At 36.2% G+C, this 23,999-nt stretch overlaps 1 protein-coding gene across 2 annotated transcripts; it reads left to right on the forward strand.

The window, feature by feature from the left end:
• The first annotated feature begins 2,355 nt into the window (after positions 1–2,355).
• Positions 2,356–22,609, forward strand: CALB1 (calbindin 1). 2 transcript variants are annotated; one of them, XM_004431154.3, is made up of 11 exons: positions 2,356–2,591; positions 3,105–3,181; positions 7,070–7,144; positions 14,272–14,355; positions 14,467–14,523; positions 17,699–17,776; positions 20,514–20,569; positions 20,660–20,699; positions 20,830–20,883; positions 21,950–22,021; positions 22,366–22,609. In XM_004431154.3, the coding sequence occupies exons 1-11, from the start codon at positions 2,513–2,515 to the stop codon at positions 22,477–22,479; spliced, it is 786 nt and encodes a 261-aa protein (XP_004431211.1). In that variant the 5' UTR covers positions 2,356–2,512; the 3' UTR covers positions 22,480–22,609. The 2 variants fall into 2 exon arrangements, with proteins under 2 accessions (XP_004431211.1, XP_087303819.1); XM_087447693.1 differs by lacking the exon at positions 7,070–7,144.
• Positions 22,610–23,999: the final 1,390 nt, after the last annotated feature.

The following is a 23,999-nucleotide window of genomic DNA, read 5'->3' on the forward strand; positions in this document are numbered from 1 at the left end:
TTCTTTGTCTCAGAACTGTACCCGAAGTCTAAACATTGTTAACTGTTAGGACTAGAACGAGTCAGAGTGTTTCCTCAAATCATTCCATAGTCAATGCTTTCTCATCCTCTCTTTAAGGTTTATTCTCTAGCATTTGCTTCCAAGGTCACATACCATATTTTTCATACAAAGTTCCTGCTGCTAATATAGTGGCAAACAGGACCTTTTTTAGAATTAGTTTTCCAGGAGTTATGATGAGCTTGCACAAGCTATCCATCTTTCACTCCCATGACCATTTCTCCTTATAACTAAAAGTGCTCACCATGGAACAAAGTTTTCTCTGTGCTTGTTTAAGCAAAGTTAGACACCTTAAGCTTCAACTCCCGCACATGCAGAAAAATTAGGAGGTTTATGGATATATAGTAGCTTGTACATACTGTCATTATATCAACATATACTGTCATATGTATGCATGTGACTGTATCCTCCTAAGTCTAAGCTTCAAGAAGGCAAGCACCGTGCATTTTATTTTACTGTTTTCCACTGTCTAGCAGAGTGCTTGACATAATAAGTACTAATAAATGTTCATTGGATGAATGAAAGTATAAATAACTGAACATTTAATGAGTGCCTGTTTAGTCCAAGAATACAGTTATTTACCGCCTGTGTAAAATAAGAAAAATGGTATTGCTCTGTATATCAGCCTCGGAGACTAAAGGTGAGAATCAGATAAGGTAACTCAAGTGAACATAATTTGTGTCCTGCAAAGTACTATGGAAGTGAGAACTCCGTTGAAAAGACTATTCAAATAGGCCAGCTTTGAAACAATGAGTCTCTGAAAAGGACACACATAAAAGGTTCTACAAATCCACTACTGGGTAGAGTTATAGGCTCAGAAACATAAAATTGGGAGTTCTCATGCTCAATTACAAACAGCTAAAAAAACAGAGCTGGGTGAATTCACTTTCATTCACTTTAATTCTATTTTGGCTGTATTTGAGAAATCTTGTTGCTTCATTTTGTTTATACCACTGTAACCAGACACTTAAGATATATCTTCAGGGCTGGCCCTGTGGCTTGGTGGTTAAGTGCGCGCGCTGCGATGCTGGTGGCCCGGGTTCGGATCCCGGTTGCGCATCGAGGCACCACTTCTCCGTTCATCCTGAGGCCGAGTCCCACATACAGCAACTAGAAGGATGTGCAGCTACGACACACAACTATCCACTGGGGCTTTGGGGGGAAAAATAAAATAAATAAAATCTTTAAAAAAAAAAAAAAAAAAAAAAGATATATCTTCAGTGGACCTCAAGGTCTCCAAAGATTCAAAACCAAATATTTTAGAAGTATCTATGTTAATAATAAATTATCTAAATACATAATTTATTACAGTAAAATATACAACATGTATTCAGTTAGGTAGTTTTTTCTAACTCTGATGGTAACTTCCAATTTCTGAAAAATTCTTCAATAGGGATTGCTTGGCATAGCAAATAGGAGAGAGAGATGTGTCTTAAGGCCACAGAAGGGGGCCTTGGCTGGGTCCCTAACTCACCTAAGAGGGAACTTGGACCACATCCTTAGTTTTTCTTTGCTTTAGTTTACTCACTCTTTCTAAACTCAAAGGAGGGAAACCATAGTATCTCTAAGATCACTTCCTTCTCTAACATTTTAAGATTTTATAATTTAATTCCATCACTTTCCAATTATAATTCTACTTCAAGCCGAAAAAAATGTATACAATCCTGCTTTCTCACATTGCAAGACTTTTTCATATAAACCATCTTAAGAAACATTCATATGATGGTCCTCACAAACACAAAATAGAGTGGATACCGATATCAATAGATTCATTGTATACATTAAGAAAATTAATACTTGCCAAGCTTTCACCTGACTTTGTTCAAACAAATACTAAAATGTCTTGGAGAAATTATGCATACACACACCACAAAAGCGTCATTTATGCAGTTCTACCCTTCATCAGCTTTCCTCTTCCATCTGAAAATCAAAATCTCTCCACTTATTTTACTATAATATTCAAGAATAAGATTCTTTATGGACTAGGAGAATGTGGGGGTAAATGAGTCTCTGTTTTCAGCATCCAGTCTCTGAGCTAAAGATCTCCCACCACCTGCTGCTTCCTACACTCCAAAACTCCTGCTCCAGCTAGCTTTCTTGGGAGGAGAGGAGAAAACTGGAAGGGAGGGGAAGAAGATTAGTGCGAGCAAGAGGCGGGAGCGAGGAATGGGAGGCAGGAGGAGGCGTGGCCCGGCTCAGGCAGTCAGGATAAATACTGAGAACTGGGTGCGGGGTGCGGAGAGAGAACTCCGGAGGAACGCCTGAGCTGAGCAGCACCGAGGACAGCGCCCGGCAGCTCCCGCGCCTTGGTCTTCCTCGGCAGCCCAGAATCTCTCTTACACATACACATACGCACACAGGCACACACACCCCGAGGCTCTCGCTCACCCCACACTCGCAGACACACTCACACACACAGACACGTACTCACACGCAGACACACACTCGCTGTACAATGGCAGAATCCCACCTGCAATCATCCCTGATCACAGCCTCACAGTTTTTCGAGATCTGGCTTCATTTCGACGTTGACGGTGATTATCTTCTCTCTTTTTAACTGTTTGAAGACCCTTGTCCATGCCCTCTCCTACCCTTTCCTTCCCCTGAGGCTCCTGATCCCATTAACCCTCTTTTCTTTACTTCTTCCCCCGTCTCCCTAATCGTCTGTCTCCAGCTGGCTGCTGAGCCATCAACTTGAAAGTTTGTATATTGTTTCTATGTTATCTCAAAACCTTAAACTTTTTCCTCTCCAAGAATAGTAATAGTAGAAGGGAGGAGTGAGAGAGATCAGGAATTGGGGGACACTGCTCCTCAAAGTTTCTATGGCTACTCTCAGTATCCCTACCATACTCCTTTGCCCTTAGTGGGTCTAAAGTTTGACACCCCGGGAGGGGAGCACTGCCATGTCCGTATGCTTTGCGGGTCAATCAACTTGGAGGCAAGAGAGAGCCTCTCGGGCTGACAGAAAGATAGCTATCGTGGAAATTGAACGGGGAAGAAACTCAGAATGAGATGTCTGACTCCTCGGTGCCTCTTTGTCTTTGCAGGAAGTGGTTACCTGGAAGGAAAGGAGCTGCAGAACTTGATTCAGGAACTCCAGCAGGCGCGGAAGAAGGCTGGATTGGTAGGTTCAAGTTTGCAGAGGAAAAAAACCTTGACCTTAAAATAAAAATATTCTAGCGTTTTTGTAAAGAGTCAGCGGGATCCAGTAGTTTCCAGGGAATGTAAACATGTATTGACTGAGAAAGGGGACAAAGAGCGCCTTTCCAAATTGTGTAGGGGAAAACAGAAGGAGAAAGACAGGAAGAGAGAGAGATTCCCTAAAGGGAAAAACCTTACAATCTGAAATCGGAGCTTTTAAAATATAGATTCTATACTTGAACTTGTTTTAATAGTGCTTAAAAAGAAAGTTGGGGTGCCTGAGATCTCTTAGCAGATCACTACCTCCACGATTGAGTTCAGTTAGGTAATATTTAACTTCTGTTTAACTGCGTGAGAAGTAAGGGGGTAGAAATACATTTCTGCCCCTTGGTGGTCAGCAAACAGATCTGCAGACTATGGATCTCGTATTCTACTGCCAGTTATTACATTTGTGATGTTGATGTGGTTGGAGAGATGAGAAAATATCTTGTCTTGACCTTCCTCACTGAGGGAAGGGTAGACAACTTGTAACATAATAATGAACAAGAATTTAGCAAGAAAGGGGTTTATTTCTGTTGAGAAGTAAAAACCCAAAAGTTAGAGATGTAAAAAGTAAAGTAATTTTAAGAATTTCCTGTATTTTTAAAAAGCAAAGTGATACTCTGATGGGAAGCAATTAATAGTGTTTTGAACATAAGCTATATTTGTGATTTAAGCCATTAGTTAATTAAACAAATGACACTTCTTACTAATTATGAATGATGTCCTTTGGGCATAAATTAACCTGTTAAGAAAAGATGTTGTCAGCATAAAAGTAAAATACACTTAGCTTTAATATATAGATGAGATAATTGTATAAAGAAAAATAGGCTAAGAATTTTACTAATCTATTGGAGTTTATGTAAGACTGCATTTCAGAAGGCAGTATTGGATTTAGGTTAGTTAGATGATAAGGATCTTTGGCCTTTTTGAAAGAGATTTTACAGATTATATATCTTTAGAGGAAAATATAGGTGTGTGTGATCCTTTAGCAGATCACCACCTCTAGCACTGATATATGTGTCAGTAACATATATATCAAGAATATATATCAGTGCTATATATCTCATGAATCACCTTTTTGTTCTATGTAGATTCAAAATTGTATGATATACAGCTCTGTACAACATATTCAAAAGAATCTCAAAGGACTCTAAAATGTATTATAATGCATTACATAACTATCATTGCTAAAAGCATTGACTAAATTGATTTCAAATCAGATAATGCTCTAGAGATTGTTTTACCCACATTTAATATTACACAAATCTGAAAGTATAATAGAATGGAATCAAATAAAATAGAAAATATTTTATACACTCTCTCTCCACACACTCCTCCTACCTTACATGTTGCCATGTAAATAAATTCATGCAATACTATCATTACAGCTCTATGTATCTTTGACTAATAAAACAAAAACAATTCTCTTCCTCACTTAAAAATATATAATTAACATAGCTAATTGGAAGACTCCTACTTGCCATAAAATTTAGAATTAAAACCTTGGAAGATGCTTCCAGCAGCTAAATTATGATATTTTAATTTTTCTAGAAGTAATTTTAATGTTGAGATTGATTTTCATCTTAGAAATTCGAATATTTAGAAGCTCTATACATTTTTTCAGATTTTTCTTTTCCTTTTCCCATTTTAACATTTGTGCTTTTCTGTAAACAATGACTTTGTGTTAGAGTTTTAAAGATTTTAGAGTTTATTTTTTCCTACTGCCTACACTCAAATTTTAGAATATTTGAAGCTCTAATTATTAGACTATAATTCAATAATACCAAACTTGAGCATAGGTACAGGATTATAGCACGGTTGCTTAGTACTTTGATAATTGAAGATTTTTCTGGATTAGGTATATAGGCTTTGGATAGTTAAAATCTAATCAAGATCTGGATTGAGAGGTTCATGTACTAGACAAATATTTCACTATACTACTGGCCCCATTGCAGTAAACCTACTTTTATGTATTTCATCTCTTTTTTTAGAACATAAAGATTGACCTTATCAACCAGATTTCTTTGCATTTCTGGCCGTAGGATAACAGATTTCACTGTAATAATGAATGAATTGTTTGGCTTGTCATATTAATAATACGAAATTGCAAAAATTTCACTAATATTAACTATCAGTGAACATTAACATTAATGAAATATAACCACCCAATATATTTTCAGATCTATCCTTTTACACTAAAGATGGTATTCAGTCTTTAAATTTGCATTCATTTTTATAAAGCTTTAATTTATTTTGTTATTATTATCATTATCATTATGTTTTTACACCATTTAAAACATAGATTTTGACATAATTATCACCCAAAAAGCTCAGAAACTGAATGTTGTCTGCTAGCTAACCCAGTGATATTTATGGTTTTAAGATTGAAAAACAAAGGCTTTGTTTTCTGTTTACTTTAAGGTATGTGCAACAAACATACCAACTCACAGTCCCCCTGTTGCCATGGGTGGACTCCTTCATCTTCTTAAATTGCTGCTCTAATAAAACTTAATAAATGCAAATTGCAATTAATCCACAGTAGAAAAGTTTTATTTTAAAGATTACATTATAATTAAATTGCTTAATTACAATTTGTTACCTCAGTCCTACTAAAGATATTTACTTTGGTTCAAAAAGGATTTTGTAACACTAGTGGTAATGATATACAGCCTCCATATAACCCTTAAATTATATTAAGGCTAATACATCTATCCCTAGAGCAAACTGTGTGGTAGATAATCCACCATCTTGTTAGTTATGATAAAACTGAGACCTTAATTTACTTTCCCAAGGACACAGAACAGGACATTAGTAAAGACTGACCTATTTTAAACAGACTTCAGTTAATGCAACAGGGCTATTTTAAATGGGCCATGTTGGAGACCCAAGGGTATAAATTCAACTTCCTGAATACTAGTTCCATATTCAGATAACTAGTCTACAGTTCATAGCTCTCCAATCTGTCAACATGTGAAAGATTATATAAACAATACAATAGATTGAAAAAAATAAGTCAAATGAGGTGAAAGCATTCACTTTGTCACTCTTAAACATGTCTTATTGTACTAAAGTACATGGGGGAGAGAAATCATCTTGGAAAAAAAGAGAAACAAGAAAATACTGGACTGCTGCTCCCTAAGTTACTCTTGGAGGCAAAGCATACATAACTAGTGGCCTAAAATAAGGTCATCAATATTGTCCGCCTTTAATGAAAGCATAAATTGGTCGTCATTTTTATATCTGATACATATTTTTCCGACATTTAACTTTTTAACATTTAATAAATGAACACCATTTCCATGCTGGAAACATTCTTTGCTTACAAAGTGAGTCACTCTTCAACACTCACATTTTTTGCTTATCCAGACTGAAAACACATATTATTACTTTCCATGGATAAAGCACATTAGAATAAGGAAAATATTTAGGGACAATTAGTGCAGCAATTTAAAAGAATCTTTCCTGAAGCAAGTAATGTGTAAAGTACATTAACAGTGATCATTATATTTGAATTCACTAAAGGTTATGAACTGAATAATTCTGACTACATTTTCCAAGGATAGCATTTTCTGAAAACTAATAATAGAAGATAAATAACAGTGATTGATTCAGAAATGATAATCATAATTGTAACTCTTATTTGAAACCAGTAAATACTGTGTATCAGTTATGTCTTTCTCACGAGAATATATAGTTAATCAGTATGCATAATCCTAAATGGTTCCAATTCAGGTTTGTCTTTGCAATAAGTTATTAACACCATCACAAGCACAAGTGAGTTTGTTTGTTTGTTTTTACAAAATTCTTACCTGCTTTTATATAATTTTAGGAGTTATCACCTGAGATGAAAACTTTTGTGGATCACTATGGGCAGAGAGATGACGGAAAAATAGGAATTGTAGAGGTAAGGAACTTATTCATTTTTCTGATGTAGTTTTAATAAATGAGCTTCATTTTGTAGTGATATCTTATCTTTTGACAATGCCTTTTCCTATTGAGGACAACTTTTTTTGTCTATGAATCAAGGAAGCAAAATTCTGATTATGCATGAATTCTTTGGCATTCTCATATTTGTGAAAGAGCTGTTGCTTCTCTTACTTCTACTTTGCCAAAGTCTGATGTCTCAACTACTTTCCTTATCTCTACAACCTATCAGAGAAATTGAGTGCATAGCTTTTTCTGGAAACATTAATAAGGTCATATTATTAAGCGTGTTAAATCACAAGCACAATTACATTCTTTATATATAATGCCCTTAGTGTATTGGGTTGTGAAGTATTCTGGCTGTCAACAAGATTTAGTCATAATTCATCTTTGATTCAGAGAATTAACCTGGTCTTCAAATAACTGATCTTATACAACACCTGTGATGTCAACGTGAAATCCACTTATTTTTAAATAGCTCCTACAAGCAGAGTTGAGGAAGAACATACTATTATTATCTCTGTAATTAAAACATTTCCCTGGAGTATACACTTTCCCCTTTGCCTGTGTGTAACTCATTACTATATAAATAGACAAACTGACAGTAATGGGACTTACAGATTGACATAGAGGCCAACTAATCAAGATATGAAACCATCAAGGATAAGAAAATAACTTTTAAATGAACATAAATGAGATGAAGTAAATCTATTCAAAACTAGTTGGGAAATCTGAAATGAGTTAACTTATAGATGTGGCTATTTCAGAGTTTGGCATACTTCATAATTCTAGTAGAGGAAAGACTGTCATCTTATATTTAACATATTTCACCTTGAAGGACTCCAATGGGCTCAGCTATTTATTTTACTTAATTTTTTCAGCAACACTAGGTTGAACGGTAGTATAAAAACCGTGGGTCAGGGGGCCAGCCCCATGGCCGAGTGGTTAGAATTCATCACGCTCTGCTTCAGCGGCCCGGGTTCGCGGGTTTGGATTCCCAGTGCAAACCTACACCACACATCAAGCCATGCAGTGGCGGCAACCCACATGCTAAATAGAGGAAGACTGGCACAGTTGTTAGCTCAGGGCTAATCTTCCTCAAGCAAAAGAAAAAAAGAGGAAGATGGGCAATGGATGCTATATCAGGGTGAATCTTCCTCAGCAAAAAAAACAAAAACATGGATCCAATTCACATGGATTTTACATTTTTAAATGCATGTAAAGTGATGAATCTGTTTTGAATCCAGGTTTTACATTATATGATATCATATATTCATTTATTAATTATAATTTGATGTCATCTTTGAATGAGAGGCTAGGGGTCACTAGCAGATTCATTGTCCTAGATGTTTGATGAAAGAAATTTCCCCAAAAGTTTGAGATAAGAAACTGTCATAGGAAAGAAACATTTTCTGTGTGAGGAAAGATAGTTAACAGAGGAGGAGAAGAAGTTAATGAAGGCCGAAATGAAGAATTGAGGAACTTTTATAGCAATAACAATAAGAAAAGCAATTTACGTTGGTATGACATTACATAATTTATAAAGTGTTTTCAAATACGGTATTTGATTTGATCATCATAACAACAAAATGAAATAAGCCTAAATATAAAATGAGAATCTATTTTTATAGTTGGGGAAACTAAGGCTTCAATAGAATTTGCCTAAAGTCAAAGAAAAGATAAGAAACGAATGGTGGAACAACTAGAACCCAGCCATCTTCCTCTAAACTACTCTGCCTTTTTTTATAATAATCTGTACATTTTCTGCATTAAAAAATACATATTTTCAAGCTTCAGTTGGTTTACTATTTATGGCAAGGCTGTATGTTGAGCCTGGTTGAACAGGCATACAACAAGTATAGAGAAGTTATCTGGCCAAAACACTTAAAACATGATTTGGGCAAAACTTTCAGATCAGCTAAAGCAGAAGGAGTTTAGAGGGAGAGAAGTGAGAAACATAAGAATTGATTAGAAGGTTTAGGTATTCCAGGACATGAAACCTTTCGATAGACAAGACCCTTGGAAAAAACTAGCCAAAATTTCTCATTTTAAGGATGAAGAAACAGAAGCCAAGAAAGGTCGAGGGATGTGTCCAAGATCTCACTGGCAGGAAGTGACAAAACCCATATACAGGCCACAATCTGACTCTGATTCCAGATTTCATGTCATTAATCTGAGTTATCAGCCAAGGCGCAGGAGGTGGGGGTGGAGGGGGTGATTAGTGGGAGAGAAGAGAATTGGAGAATGGGAGGCCAGGGAAGAGAGATTGCTGCAGTAGTGCATGTGAACTTTGATCCTGTTTACAGCGGTTAAGAAGAGAGAAAGGAGAGGTTCTGAGAATCATTGGAAACAAGAAATTGAAAGCTACAGATTATACGTAGAAATAGGGACAGGAAGAGGGGGAACCCTGAATTTATAGTGTGCCCTCTAGTGTCACTAGGAAGGTGTGTTAACTGAAGGTCATCCTTTCTGTTTTCCAATTTGATACATAATATCACTTGCAAAGACATCCTGCGTATAACATGGACACAAATACACAAATCCAGCCAGCTATGAAGGAATGGGAAAATCCCATGTCTTCCAAAATTTATGATTATCTACCTGCTCACATCAGGCACACCCCAACTTTGGTGTTCATAGAAAAAACAGGTTGGATTTGCCTATATGTTTTGCCCACTTAATAGGTGTACTCATAGGCCCATCAAAATCTAATCAGAGTAAATCAAATTATATTCATGCAGTAGTCTGGTCTCCTGGTAGAAACAGGCCAAATTGATTTGGCTCTAACTGAAACATATTGTTCAAAAGATCAAAAAATATAGTGGTTAATTTACAAAGTTTTCTCCTGATGAAGTTGACCAAAATTTTCCAACAACATGCCTTTGCTACTAGAAACATGTAAAAAGAAGGGTAATGTACAGATGTGCTTTCTTCTGAACCTTTTAATTTCATGTCTTTAAATAGATTTTAAAATTCACACAAATACAGTTCAATAATAAAGAGATTGTTAATATGAACCTAAATCAGGAGCATTGAAATTCTGAGATAATTTAAGAAATACTTTGACTGTCAAAAAATGTCCTAAATTTATTCAGACTAATAGCTCTATTGCAGTGAAAGCTGATTAAAATAATTAAAGAGGAAGACTGAACAATTTAGTAGATAATAGAAATTTCTTCTCTGATGCTTACATTAGGTATAGATATTTCCCTTAGCTGGATGTCAAATCTGTAAGCTTTTCACCCGATCCCTTGGGCCACGTGTGGGTACCTACCATCCTCTCTAGTCTTATTGTGTCTATTTGTCCAGGTCAACACATCCACTAAAAAAATAGATCTAAAAGCTATTTTAATAAAACTGCAATAACTCTCCCAGAGAAGCAGGCACTTCTCCAGACTTCCCCTCTTTCCTTCCACAGTGGGATTTGAGCATGTGAATTTAGCCACAGTGAATGTAATTTTTTATGGTAGAGTACTTTTCCACCTCAGAACATGGGGAAATAAGGGACAATGAAATCTGATTTTAAACTTCGCTCTGAATAAATTTTTTTAAATAATTTATTAGAAAAACTTTTTTGATTAAAGATTTTAATGGAGGGTGATGAAGGTAAGGGACCACGGCCTCAAAATCAAGAAAGTCAGACTGTCTGACGTCAAATCTACCTCAAACTATAAGCTATGTGATAGCAGCCCACTTATCTTCTCTGAGCCCCTGTTTCCTTGGCTGTGAACAGTGGTGACATATAAGTATCAACATCAAACATAATAATACACGTCAAACAAATAGATCAACCCTGATACACTGTAAATAAATGTATTTGTTATTATTATTAGAAATAAAAATAACTCTGGAAAATCTACACCATTCTTCTGAATGCCAAGCCTTTTACCCACTTCTTATACAATTTGTCAAATTCAAATTATTAAATTCGACTAGCCTTAAATGTATATGAGAAGAATATTTGCCTTCCAAATTTCCTGTACTCACTTCTCATTGGCTAGGAAAAGTATTTTCCTGGTTCCCAAATGAAAAAAGTGAATACTCTGCTAATATGTGTTGAAAGAGGTTAACATGCACCATGATTGTCTTAAGAAGTGAGGAATTATGCCTTATGTCCGCTTTGAAGCACCTCGCTCAGTCATTTATGTTTCTAGTAAAGCTGTCCTTCATGTGTGCTCTCATTGCACATAGTGCTTAGCTTTATCACTCTGTCTATCTCCTGCTTTGAAATTGTCGGGGAAAAAAGTGGAAATGATCTGCCTCCCTGTAAGGTTCTTACTTGCGGTGACTCTGACTCCTCTCCAGTATGTGGTCGGTTCTGAATAGCAGCCGTGTGAGCCATAGCATGGGATTTCAACCTACTCCAAAACATAAGGCAAGCGTTCCACATTATGCCTAGAAATAGAAAAGAGATGTGAAGACCCCTGTCACAGTTTGAGCTCCCTGGGAAACAGATCTGAGTTGAAGAGTAGCAATAAATGAGAGGTTTATTAGGAAGTGCCTTGGGGATAAATACCTGTCAAAGGGAAAGGAAAAGAACAAGACTGGGCAGAGGGAGATGATGGGCTGGGATACAGTCTCAACAGAGGCTTCAGCGGACCCCACAGTGAGCTCTGAAGCTGGGACGACCCTCCAGAGGTGTCCCAAGTTTTGAGTGAGAGGGCTGGGCCTTTACCTCTCTGTGTGGATCAGTCAGAGGATGCAGCCTCCTTGGGAATGCAGCTCTCTTCAGCCCAGGGAGTCTCCCAAGGGGCCTGACAGCTCTTGCCACAGCAACACTCCCAACACTCTGGGTGGAATGTCACAACGTCCACCCGAATCCCTATCTGCAGCACAGCGGTAAGGTATTTGAATTATCCCCAAAGGAACTTCATTTCCATGTATTTGCAGCCTCTGCTGACCCTAGACAAATAGTCAATTGCCTTCATTCATTGGTTCAGGAAAATCTTTACTGAAATTTTTGCAGGTGCTGGGCAAAGTGAATAAGACACTGACCCTCTCCTCAAGATATATGTAGACTAGTGGGGGAGACAGGCAAACAGGAAGAAATGTTAGCTTCCCCACTCTCAGTGACAGGCAACCAGTTCTCAGAAATAAAGCTCTGAGGGATTTTCATTGTGGCCACAGCTACCCCATCTTCCACTCATTCCCTTTATATTCTTCACTCTCTTCTCCAACCTGTAACAATGTTTTGGGAGTTCATAAAAGAGCAGGCAAGCAGCCCAAGAACTAAGAAATCACCAATGTCTCAGCTTGTTTATACCTGTATAATATATCCTTTAACTTAAGATAATGTCTCAAAGTAGAACCATCCAGTTTGTAGGCACTACATATGGGGGCGAAACTAAGGGAGAGTGCCAGACATCTTATTAGAATATTTAGTATGACTCAGTCAGAAAACATTTTATTATTTATTTTGAAACGAAGGTCACCAGTAGGGTTGTGCGTTAACATAAGCATTCATTTAGGAAACAGAAAATAGCCAATGCCAACTCTTCCTGTATTTATTGGTGTGTACCTTGTCAGATACCACTTTGTAAGTTTTTGGTGGACCTCCCCATAGACCACCCATTTCAGGAGGGCAGAGACTATTCTTTGTCTGCATCCCCTAAGTGCCCAGTGTGGTGCTTTGCATGTTATGTGCCTGATATAAATGCTTGTGGATTGGTTGATAATTTTACTTCATTAAAAATACCTACTTAACATGATTTATAATATTGGGGTTTTTTTACTATCTTCATTGCAATTTTCTATATTGCTTGAATTTTAATAATTATTTTTTATTGTTTTCAACAAAATCATTTTTCTTAAAAAAAATTATACTTATCAAAACCCACCAAATAAATGAAAACAGAAAAAAATAAAAGAATGAGCTGGTGAGCAATGACCAAGTGTAAAATTAGGGAAATTTTAACCATCTTTGTTTCAAAAATTAAAAGGATGAAATTGAAAAAAAGGAGAGACTTTCCTATAATTTAGTTGAACTCTCGGAACTTATACTGACCTTAGGGTTGCTCTAGACCACAAGTTCTTGGTCTAACATCCAGGGATGAAGGTCTATGTCTACACTTCAGGGGATTCATAAACTTACCGAAATTAGATGAAATATAGTTAAGATGTAGTGATTCTAATAGATTCTCAAAGTCATTTTGAACCCAATACATTTAAGAGACCTTGGTTTCTATTTCAACTCCTTATTTTACTAAGTTCCAGAAATGGCTGAGGGAGTTGCTGAGGACCACAGCTAATTAGTAGCTGAGCCAGAAATAAAACCCATGCCTGCAGTGGGGCCATCAATCCAGCTCCCTCCCTCCCTGCACACAAAAGATAGATTATATTCATCTTAAAATGGGATCTGGAGCTCTTTCTTCATCCAAAAAAAAAAGAAGCATTGAAGCTATGAAATGAGATCTAAGGAGAAATGTCACAGGGTCACGCAAAGGAGATCATAAAATAAACCCAAGCCCTGGATTCAAGCAGTGGATGTCCCTTTAGCAGAAACCATCAACTTGAGAACTGATTTTCCCTCTTACTGTTCAGTTTCCACTGTTCATCATGAATTGCCTTTCCACCTCTCTTTCCACTGACTTACAATTGCCTTCAGTTTATCTTCCCTTGCATCTCTTAGTAGGCTTTCTCTTCAGGCTTGGGAATGCATTTTTTCCCTCCTTTCTTTCTCCTATATTCATATTTCTCATAGTTTCTTTCCTTCTACATGAAACGTGTGCCATTCTATGCACCCTGAAAGAAGCAAGACTCCTCTGTGGCACAGAACAGATGTAGGGTCAAGCCACCGGGATGAATTTGCTCCTCTGTCCAGCAGATGAGGAGTGGTCAAGCCAGTCCTATCTGAGCCCCTCTGCCTGCATGAGGCAACCGCCCCCTGACCAGAGGACCAGCTGCTCCAGGGCACCCAAGCATCGGAAGACATGATGGCACTTTGTGGAGACAAAGTATCAGGAGGGGAAAGTCAATTCTAATGTTTTTCCTCTCCTCGTTTTCTAGGCAATAAACCAGCTCCTAATGAATACGTTCAAGAAAAACAAGCAGGAGGTAAAGCCAGAGACTTGCGTTCGAGCTCCTTACAACTTTTTAAATCTTTTCCAGTTGGCTCATGTATTACCCACAGAGGAGAACTTCCTGCTGCTCTTCCGATGCCAGCAGCTGAAGTCCTGTGAGGAATTCATGAAGGTATGAGAAAGCTCTGTCGCTGAGTGGCGTCCTCGGAAAGCTGCTTCAAGTAGGAAAATTATTGGCTTGTTTTTAATGTGTTTGGTTTTCCTTATCCGAAATTACTTACAGACATGGAGAAAATATGATACTGATCACAGTGGCTTCATCGAAACTGAGGAGCTTAAGGTAAACAAATAAAAACTTGTCCTAAGTTTCTTCCTTTCAAATACAATTATCAACTTTGCAGCTTTCTAGAAAACCTCCCACAAAAGAAACTAATGTTGAGCAATGGCACATTTTCACCCACTCGTCCACATCGTTAATGAAGTACCAGATCAAAAAAGAGACTTCAAGTACTTCTTGAAATTCTGTTCAGCAACGCAAGAAATTAGCATTTTCTGTGGTGTACACAAATTGTTATATAAAGTAGATAGATAGATAGATAGATAGATAGATAGATAGATCGATAGATAATAGACATATTATAATGATATACTAAGCAGAATAAGCCACTCCTTTTCATTGAAATTTGACATTTTATTTTATAAATTGAACAACTATATAAATAGATTTCTCTTTCAAGAGAAAGACAAAGAAACAATTATTGGACACCTACTATATGCCAGGTACTTTACACACATTATCTTCTTTAATCTTGGTGTGAGTTCTATGAAATTAGTATTACCCCACTGTGGAAAAAGTTTAAGAGAAGTTAAGTGATATACTGAAAGTCACACAGAAATAACACAGAGGGCTGTGATGTTTAAACCCAGCCTCGTCTTCCTCCAAGGCCCCTGATATTCCATACAGCCTCCTGCCTCTCAACAACAGCAAAAAAACCCAACAAAGTCCTAATATAATCAAATATAATCAAATCAAAACCTACAACTTTGAAATTTAATTTACAGATGTACAGAGGAGGTGGCAGGGGAGGTGGAGGATATACTAAAGAAAAAGGCAAAGATCTGAAATCAAGTCTTATCTCTGTACAAATCTCTATATCCTTGTCTGATTTTTTTATCTCTTAAATGAAGGTAATAATACCTTCCTCTCAGATTTATTGTGAAGCTCAAGTGAGATGTTGCACATGGAAGATTTTGTGAAATACAAGGCACAATAAATTATATATTATATAATTATATATTATATATATATATTAAAAATTATATATTATTCGTGAACTCAATTTCCTAGGCTTTCAGAAATGCGGAAGCATCTTTCTCTCATTTCCTTAAGCCAAGTCCAAGACTTCTCAGTCTGGAAGATCTTTTTTTCTCTATCTTCAGGATATAGAGTTACTACAAGGGAAGCAAATTAATATTTATTGAGCAGCTACTATGTGGCAGGCACAGTACTAGGTGCTTGAAATGTATTTTAACATTTAATCCTCATAGAAAACTTGCAAGGCAGGTATTATCATTCCCATTACACAAACAGAGAAATTGAAGTTCAGAGAGATTAGATAATTTTTCAAGATTATACAGCTGCCTAGGAAAAGAACCTACATTTGGACTTAGATTATCGGATAATGCTAATAATGTTTTTCTCCCCCCACAACACCACACACTTTTAAGCTTCAGTCATCAAGAGCTAGCTCTTTTGCTGCTATATAAGGAGATATGAAGATCAAACATGTTTCCTTGTCATGGTTTAACATGGTGTGAGTCTCAAACAGTTTTAGAGATGGAACTGGGGCATTTGTACCACTGCAAAATTGCTAAAATCTATTCAACTTCAGTCTCTTGGAAATGAGAACATTTTTAATGTAAAGTCTCTGAAAACATTATCTTTCACACACTTGCAGCTCAGCAACCTGGAGCACACAAGGTGACAGTTGAGCTATTGTGTTTTTATTCTATTGGACCAAAAAAATTCTTTTAGAAAATCATTTCAAGTTCATAATGAAAACCTTAGCTCATTTCCAATACTGACACTCTTTGTTCTAAATTTTATTCTCAGAAAGAGATTCTAAATAGAAGTCCTCCTCACTGGCAAATTTTGAAGATTAGTTGGCATTCTTTTTTAATGGATCTTTCAAGAAAGCTAATTTTAAGGTCCATAATAGAGTAAAACATCGCTTGCTCTCAGACACGACTTTGAATCTCAGCGCCCCAAGGTTTCTCCCAGGCTATTTTTGTGACCACCATTTTAGTTTCCGATGAGGATTTTTAACCCAATTAATCTCTGACAAAAGCCTCATAAGGCTCAAAAATAAAATTCACCCCCAACAGATAACTTTGAATTTTCCATGCTTCATTTTGGATTTGAAGTGGAATGTTTGAAGGGAAAATAAATTTATCAAACTAAGAAGAAAGGTCTCCTTCCATGAAAAGAATCAGCCCAGCAGAACTGGTACTTTGGGAGGGAGATACACTGCTGCAGAACCAAAGAAACCCAATCTTTCAATAATGTCTGAGCACAGTATTTGTTCAGTTTTCCATAATTGCATTAATTCATCTTCTGAGAAAATAAAGGAATTGCAAATGAACAGCACTAGATCAAATGAAAGATATTATATGCTTAAGTACTTACACTGTCATTTATATGGCAAGCTTTTGTAAAGCTTTTATTTGATTCACTTCTCTGTTAAACAAAAGTTAAACTCACTCCTAAACTCCAACTGTCAAATTAATAATCATCTTTTTTTCATCCTTCCCACATTAATCTCTATTTAATATGACTCGCATGTCCTTCAGAGATTAGATAGCATCATCTGTGGCCAACTGTTTAAGTCTGACCAGAGAGCTGAAGCATTCAAACCAAGGTGCTTTGGACTGCGTCAAGCCTGTAAGCTAAACCAACTGGCCCTCTGGTGAGACATGCTTCATACTGGCTATAAACTGATGTGGAAATAGAGCTTGTGAGGGCAGAAAATGCCCTTGAAATTAGAGGTAGACCTCCACCCAGTTTACTGATCGTTTTTCATCACATATTATGAAGATATAGAGAGCGGCCCTTGTGTTTCTTGCAGAAGAGTCACATGAGTATTTGTAAAGATATCATTACGCAGAAATGCATCCACTGGGCTGGCTGGTTTTACAAGTTTTTACTCTGATTTCTACGCAGTGCGCAATCCAGATACTCCTTTAATTGAAATCATAAAAGCATAATGTTGCCCAGACTACAACAGATCAGGTCTCAGTAAAAGGCAGATATTGTACCTGTCAAAGGCAGTATCATTGCTGCAATGTGAGGAGGACCACATGGTTTAGTCTCCCTCTGAGCTCCTCTCCTCACCCAGTTCTACCCTCAAAATGGGACTTTTTTTGCATTCCCAGGATGTTACGTTTCAAGGCATGCTGAAATGGAAGCAGACTATATGTTATTGACAAAATTTATCTGAGTGTTCTTTGATTAACAGAACTTTCTAAAGGATCTGCTGGAAAAAGCAAACAAGACTGTTGATGATACAAAACTAGCCGAGTATACAGACCTAATGGTAAGACTGATCTTGACAAGATTGTGCCCAAAAGACTATAAAATATTACTGTGTTCTTGCTAATTTCCAAGGCTACACAGGATGAAATAAATAAACCATGATATGGACATCACATGCACATAGGTATCATTTCACTTGAAAAGTGAAATACTTAAGAATGCTTACACCTCGTAAGCTGAGTGCAGTAGGCATTGGCTTTATGAGCATTTCCTTTCTTGTGGAGCTAGGTAATTTTTATCTGTCAAAAGATTTTTTTCTTATAAAGCCAGTATAATTATATTATTAAATTATATAATTTATACATATGTAAGTTACATTATAGATAAATAATTTATATCACTAAAACTCATTTATTGTAGAGGTTTTGAATCAATTTTTATCATGACTTAGGAAATCATAGACTTTGTTAGAATTTAAAGAGAACTTTTATCTACCTTCTTCATTGAGCAACTAAAAATGGCTATTTCCTCCTTTTTTTTTGTGAGGAAGATCAGCCCTAAGCTAACATCTGCCAATCCTCCTCTCTTTTTTTTGTTGAGGAAGACTGGCTCTGGGCTAACATCCATACCCATCTTCCTCTACTTTATATGGGACACCGCCACAGCATGGCTTGACAAGCGGTGCGTCGGTGTGCACCCGGGATCCGAACTGGTGAACCCCAGGCCACTGCAGCAGAGCACAAGCACTTAACAGCTTGCACCACCGAGCCAGCCCCTCCTCCTTCCTTCTTTAGATTCTTATTGTGCAATATTGTCTTGGTGCTTTGGGTGAAGAAATATAAATATAGCCTGAGCCTGATGCTATGGTAAATAGGATAACCAAGATCTATTGTAGCATATTGATAACAGAACCAAGGAAATTGCTTTATGCATAGGCACTTAATGTTTCAGGAATGAATGAATGAATAAATTTAGGAAGTTCTAGATAAAATAATCCAATGCCCATAAATTTAATTAATTTCAAGTGGGTAAAATTTGCTAATTTTGACTCATTACAGCATTAGGACTTTGAGAAAAAAGTCTTTGCCAAATTGATTAAGCCATAGGACAATATTTTGGTGACATTATTTTAATTTTTGAAATTCAGATGAAGTTTTAAATTATCCAGATCAGCACATATATTTTTACATGCTTTAAGTACTGTAAAGGTACAGTGAATTCTTACCTCATGGATTTAAACAAATAACCCATAAAACATAGGTGCATATTATAAAAATTATGTTAGATTGATAAAGGAGTTAGACTTTTTAGTTACCCTAAGAAATAATCTTATAAAGAATTTGCTTATATTTAATGTAACTGAGGTTTACTTTCAGCCTGTCAGCCTACTTTTATGTGGGTAAAAAAAAAAACACTAGAACTTAACCACCGCCTTTTTCACTATACAGTGATATTTATTATAAAGTAGGACTAATCTTTAGTTTCAAAACAATCAAAAAAAGTTTTCATTGTAAGAAAGTGTCCTCTTTAATTCCTCATTACATTTTCACTTATCAGAGGATTAGCATACAAATGTGTCACAGTGGGCAGATCTAAGCTCTGAATAACTTTTGAGAAGTAGACAATAACCTACATTTAGCAATTTTCTGTTTTGTGCCAATCTTAAGGGATGTCTATTTAAAGTAAAAACTCCTTTCCAGGTAGAAGTTTGAAGCAGCCTTTTTAAAACCACTCAGATGGGAGTTTTCCCCCTGTTGGATGGCCTGACCTATCTGACTAAATGCCATAAACCAGTTCAAATCCGGGAAGCAAATTAATCAAGAACTAATTAACATTTAAATATATATGTGGGGAAGTATTTCCCTGTGGGCACTAAACTGTGTGATCTGGTGTCCAGTATCTTGGTAGACAGTGTGCCAATATTAGTACTTACGGTTAATGAATTACAAAATGCTGTGTCAGTATCAGATCCTGAAAAAATCTGCCTCCTACAAAGGATTCCTAGAACATCTCAAACCACAGAATGCCCTTCTTCTCACTAAAGAGACCTCGCTAAACCTATATCCGTACCACCCTGATCACATTCCTTTCTTTAAAAAGCAAAATAATGCTACTTTTCACATATTTAGTATACATATTTGATATATTTCATATATAGTCCTTCTATATAATATTGTACAGCAATAGTTGCTACTTTCTAACAACGTGAATGCTTCCTGGTTACGAGTATGAGTGTGTTTACATCTGGGCGTGTCTTGGTGTATGATGTGTATGTAGTGCAATGGGGAGGTAGGAAGCTTTACTATCTAGTATCCAACGGAAAGTAAAACAATTCAAAATTACTCAAAAATCCTATTCTCCAAGTATTTATTAATATTATCTGCCTATTGCTTCTGTTTGTACTCTTTTATGCGCTAAAAGTGGGAAACAAATTAAATATTTATTTTCATACCATTGTTTGGAGAGTTTCAGGATGTGCTATATACTGCCAGACACCATCTCTTCCACACCTTGGTACACATATATATACACATATTTGCAAGAAAAATAAATGACAGTATTCTAGAAGCCTAGCTAAGATCAATATGCCTCTATTTGACTATTCTATATTGTTCTGATAAACTTTGGCAATTAACACAAGTTATAGAATTGAAAATTTGCACTGAAATTTTAAGAAATGCTAGTTTCTAGAATTTTGCTGTCTATATAATTGATAAACTGCTTTATTTTGAATTTTCTTCTCCTTCATGCAATAAATCATTCTTCATTGGCAACAATAATGACATTCTGTCTTTCAGCTGAAACTATTTGATTCAAATAATGATGGGAAGCTGGAATTAACTGAGATGGCCAGGTGAGTTTAGGAACTATGCAAATATTATTATAATAAGCTGACCCTTGTCTAAAAATCTTATCTATTAATATAATGTTTTTCTCTCAAAAGGTTACTACCAGTGCAGGAGAATTTTCTTCTTAAATTTCAGGTATTTCTCTCTTTTCTCTATCATAAATAATATTTTCCTCGAAAAGTTAGAATGTGGGAAATTTGCTGAGAGAAACACAATGAAATGTAATAGTAGCATTTTAACCTTTGCTCTCTTCTCTATCATCTAGGGAGTCAAAATGTGTGGGAAAGAGTTCAATAAAGCTTTTGAGTTGTATGATCAGGTAAAAGTTCATTCTTATCTATAATCTGATTCTTTAGAAGAATTTGGAAAATACTCACCAAGGGAAAAAAACTTCAACTCAAGCTTCATATTAAAAGAAACATGAGCTATTAAAATTACTAAGCCACAGGCCAGCCAGGTGGCATGGTGGTTAAGTTTGCATGCTCTGCTTCGGCGGCCTGGGGTTCGTGGGTTCGGATCCCGGCGCAGACCTACCCCGGTCATCAGCCACGCTGTGGCGGCGTTCCACATACAAAATAGAGGAAGATTGGCACAGATGTTAGCTCAGGGCCAATCTTCCTCACCAAAAATAAATAAATAAATAAATTACTAAGCCAATTCATTCTTGTCATAGGAAATGTATTATGGTTTGTCCCAAATTCAACAAATCTTGATTCAAATCCCACGCTACAGTTTTACCTGCTGTGAGGCTTTAAATAAGATACCAAACTCCTCTGAACTTCAATTTCCTCATTTAAGAGGAATAAGAGATAATAATACCCACTTTACAGGGTGGAATGAGGATTAAGCTAGATGAAAACATCCAGCAGAATCCCTCTGTGCAGTAGATGGTAACAGCAATGTGTGCGAGGAAAGGTTGTGATGTCACTAGTTAACATTTTTTATTTCTCATAATTTCTCTACTCCTTGACCAAACTAGTCCTTGTGGGCTCTAGCACAGCTCTGCCACCACCTGGGGTGACATCAGGGCAGTCACATAGCTTCCCCAGGCCTCAGTGTCCTCACTCATGTGAACACTATTTATGACTACTTACTTACTTCAACAGGAGGTGATATTATTAACACAAAGTGAAATATTAAATGTGAAAGTACTTTGAAAAGTTCAAAGCATTTTACAAATGTAGGGTGTTGAATGACAGGCAATTCACATCTATTTTGGAACTTTAGAGCAGTTAAAATTTTGAGTGTCTGACATAAGAGGTTAGAATATCTGCCAAGTATGCAGTAGGGAGATTTTCTAAGGATTTCAATTATTTCCGTTTTACTACATTCCCCCTTATTGTGGATGGAGTTAGTTGTGTACTGTTTTATTTCTCCTCCCTCAGGATGGCAATGGATACATAGATGAAAATGAACTGGATGCTTTACTGAAGGATCTGTGTGAGAAGAATAAACAGGTAATTTAGTTACCATTCCACTTACTTCTTAAGCAGACTTTACAGATCAATCCAGAAGCAACCACACATCCATTTTTGGAAATCTATTTTAAAAATTTATAGAGGAGCAGAAGTAGATTTGAGTGCTTAACCTGATTTGGTACTGGCCTAAATCAGTTTAACTGTGATAAATATATCTTAAAAACAACCTTGTGATTATTCACATTTGTATAAGAATTTAATCCAGCTCTTTTCTTAATGGATTGATGTGACGAGCAGTTTTCATCTTACATTTTTATCAGTTGACAGTGGTTAACTAACTTCCATATTTAACTGAATTACAATGCCATCTATGTTCTATACAGGATCTGGATATTAATAATATTCCAACATACAAGAAAAGCATAATGGCTTTATCGGATGGAGGGAAGCTGTACCGAACGGATCTTGCTCTTATTCTCTGTGCTGGAGACAACTAGAGTTGGTGACCACGACACTATTTGCTAGCGATACATTGTATCTAAAAAATAACTGTGCACTATAAGGGAGTAGGCTGTTTTTTCTTTTGTATCTGTAAATTTAACTGCATATAGATAATTATCCAGGATGTGTGGCACTTTCTTTTCAGCTTGTTTCTATACTGTTTGTAATGTACAGTTTTGTAACCACATGACTGAAAAGGAGAACGTCTATGCTTAGGCCAGACAATACATCCAATTAAAAAAAATAATAATCTCACATATTCCTGCTTTCATAAATTTGGTTGGACAAGATTTCCCTAAAAATTCCACTAGGATTAATCTCTAAAATTCTAGTCTCTGACGTGTAAATGCACATTTGTCACTGAATAGGAGAATATTTCTGACAATCATAGGTGTGTCCCATGAAATAGTTCGAAGTCGTATTTCCAGTTATTAGGAGGAATGAGCTTTTGCATCTAAAATACCAAAATGTCAATCAATAGTTAATTGTGGCTCTAAGAAGTTAACAGTCTCACTAGACAAGATTTAGTTTATTAATCAACAACACGTCAATGCTTGAATCCATATGAAGCTCCTGGTTCAAACTGATTTGATAAGAAAGAAAGCAGCACCAGACAACACGCACACCTGTCTGATTCTATCTCTGTATTTCCAACAAGCCTTCTGTGAGAGAGTATGACCTTACTCCATTTCCTAAACTGTTTTCACGTATTGCAGATTATAAGTATTCTAGTAAACTGCTGTTTTTCTGTCATATTCTGTGTAATCTCTGATTAAATTATATATACCGAGGATCCTGGTGTCTAGTTTGCATATTTCCTGGATTTTCTTTCAATGCAGAACTGTTCATTTCCACCAAGGGTATCTGCTGCCTCTGAAAATATTTTTTTCTAGCTATAACAACTATTTTTTACTACATAATTGAATTTTAATGTAAAACTCATAGCACCCTGATTGTTGAATGTTATATCATTGATAATTTTGTGTATTCTGTGAATTCTATATTTCATATTGAGATAAGCATTCAAAATAGTTCTATTTCGATCTGCAAATAGTTTCAAATAAGTTAAAAATAATATCTGAAGAGGAATGCTAATGTAATCATTTATCTTATTTAACAAGGGAGATTCTAAAACATTCATTTGACCCATATCCAAGTCACAGTTTCATATATTTGTAGCTAGAATATCCTATACTGGTTATAGTTGACATGTAATGGTTGATGATTTCTGATTTTTTGATTGTGAAGCAGGGAGCTATGAGACAGATGTGTCTGTGTGAAATTTATAAAGTTACTGCCAAAGAGTTAATAGTTCTGAATCAGTTTGAATGTTCCCATTCTATAAATTCAGCACTGATTTTCTCAAGTCATAGAAATAACAAAAAAAAAGTGAAGTATCTCTTTCTCCCAAGAATGAACAGAAAAGAGATCTGCCAAAAAATAAAATTTATCAAATGATTGATGTAAGTGAGTGGTAGATTGGCTTTGCTTCTGGTGTGTAAATGGAAGCACTGAC

This window comes from Ceratotherium simum, chromosome 23, assembly GCF_057802395.1.
Source record: "Ceratotherium simum simum isolate JZ-2026a chromosome 23, ASM5780239v1, whole genome shotgun sequence".
In the NCBI taxonomy this organism is placed as follows: Eukaryota; Metazoa; Chordata; class Mammalia; order Perissodactyla; family Rhinocerotidae; genus Ceratotherium; species Ceratotherium simum.

What these genes read in the sequence shown, in the direction of transcription:
- CALB1 (XM_004431154.3), top strand. Translation starts at nt 2,513, where the DNA reads ATGGCAGAATCCCACCTGCAATCATCCCTGATCACAGCCTCACAGTTT. An exon ending in CCGAGTATACAGACCTAATG is followed by an intron (nt 17,777 to 20,513) that starts GTAAGACTGATC and finishes TCTGTCTTTCAG; the next exon opens with CTGAAACTATTTGATTCAAA. An exon ending in ATTTTCTTCTTAAATTTCAG is followed by an intron (nt 20,700 to 20,829) that starts GTATTTCTCTCT and finishes TCTATCATCTAG; the next exon opens with GGAGTCAAAATGTGTGGGAA.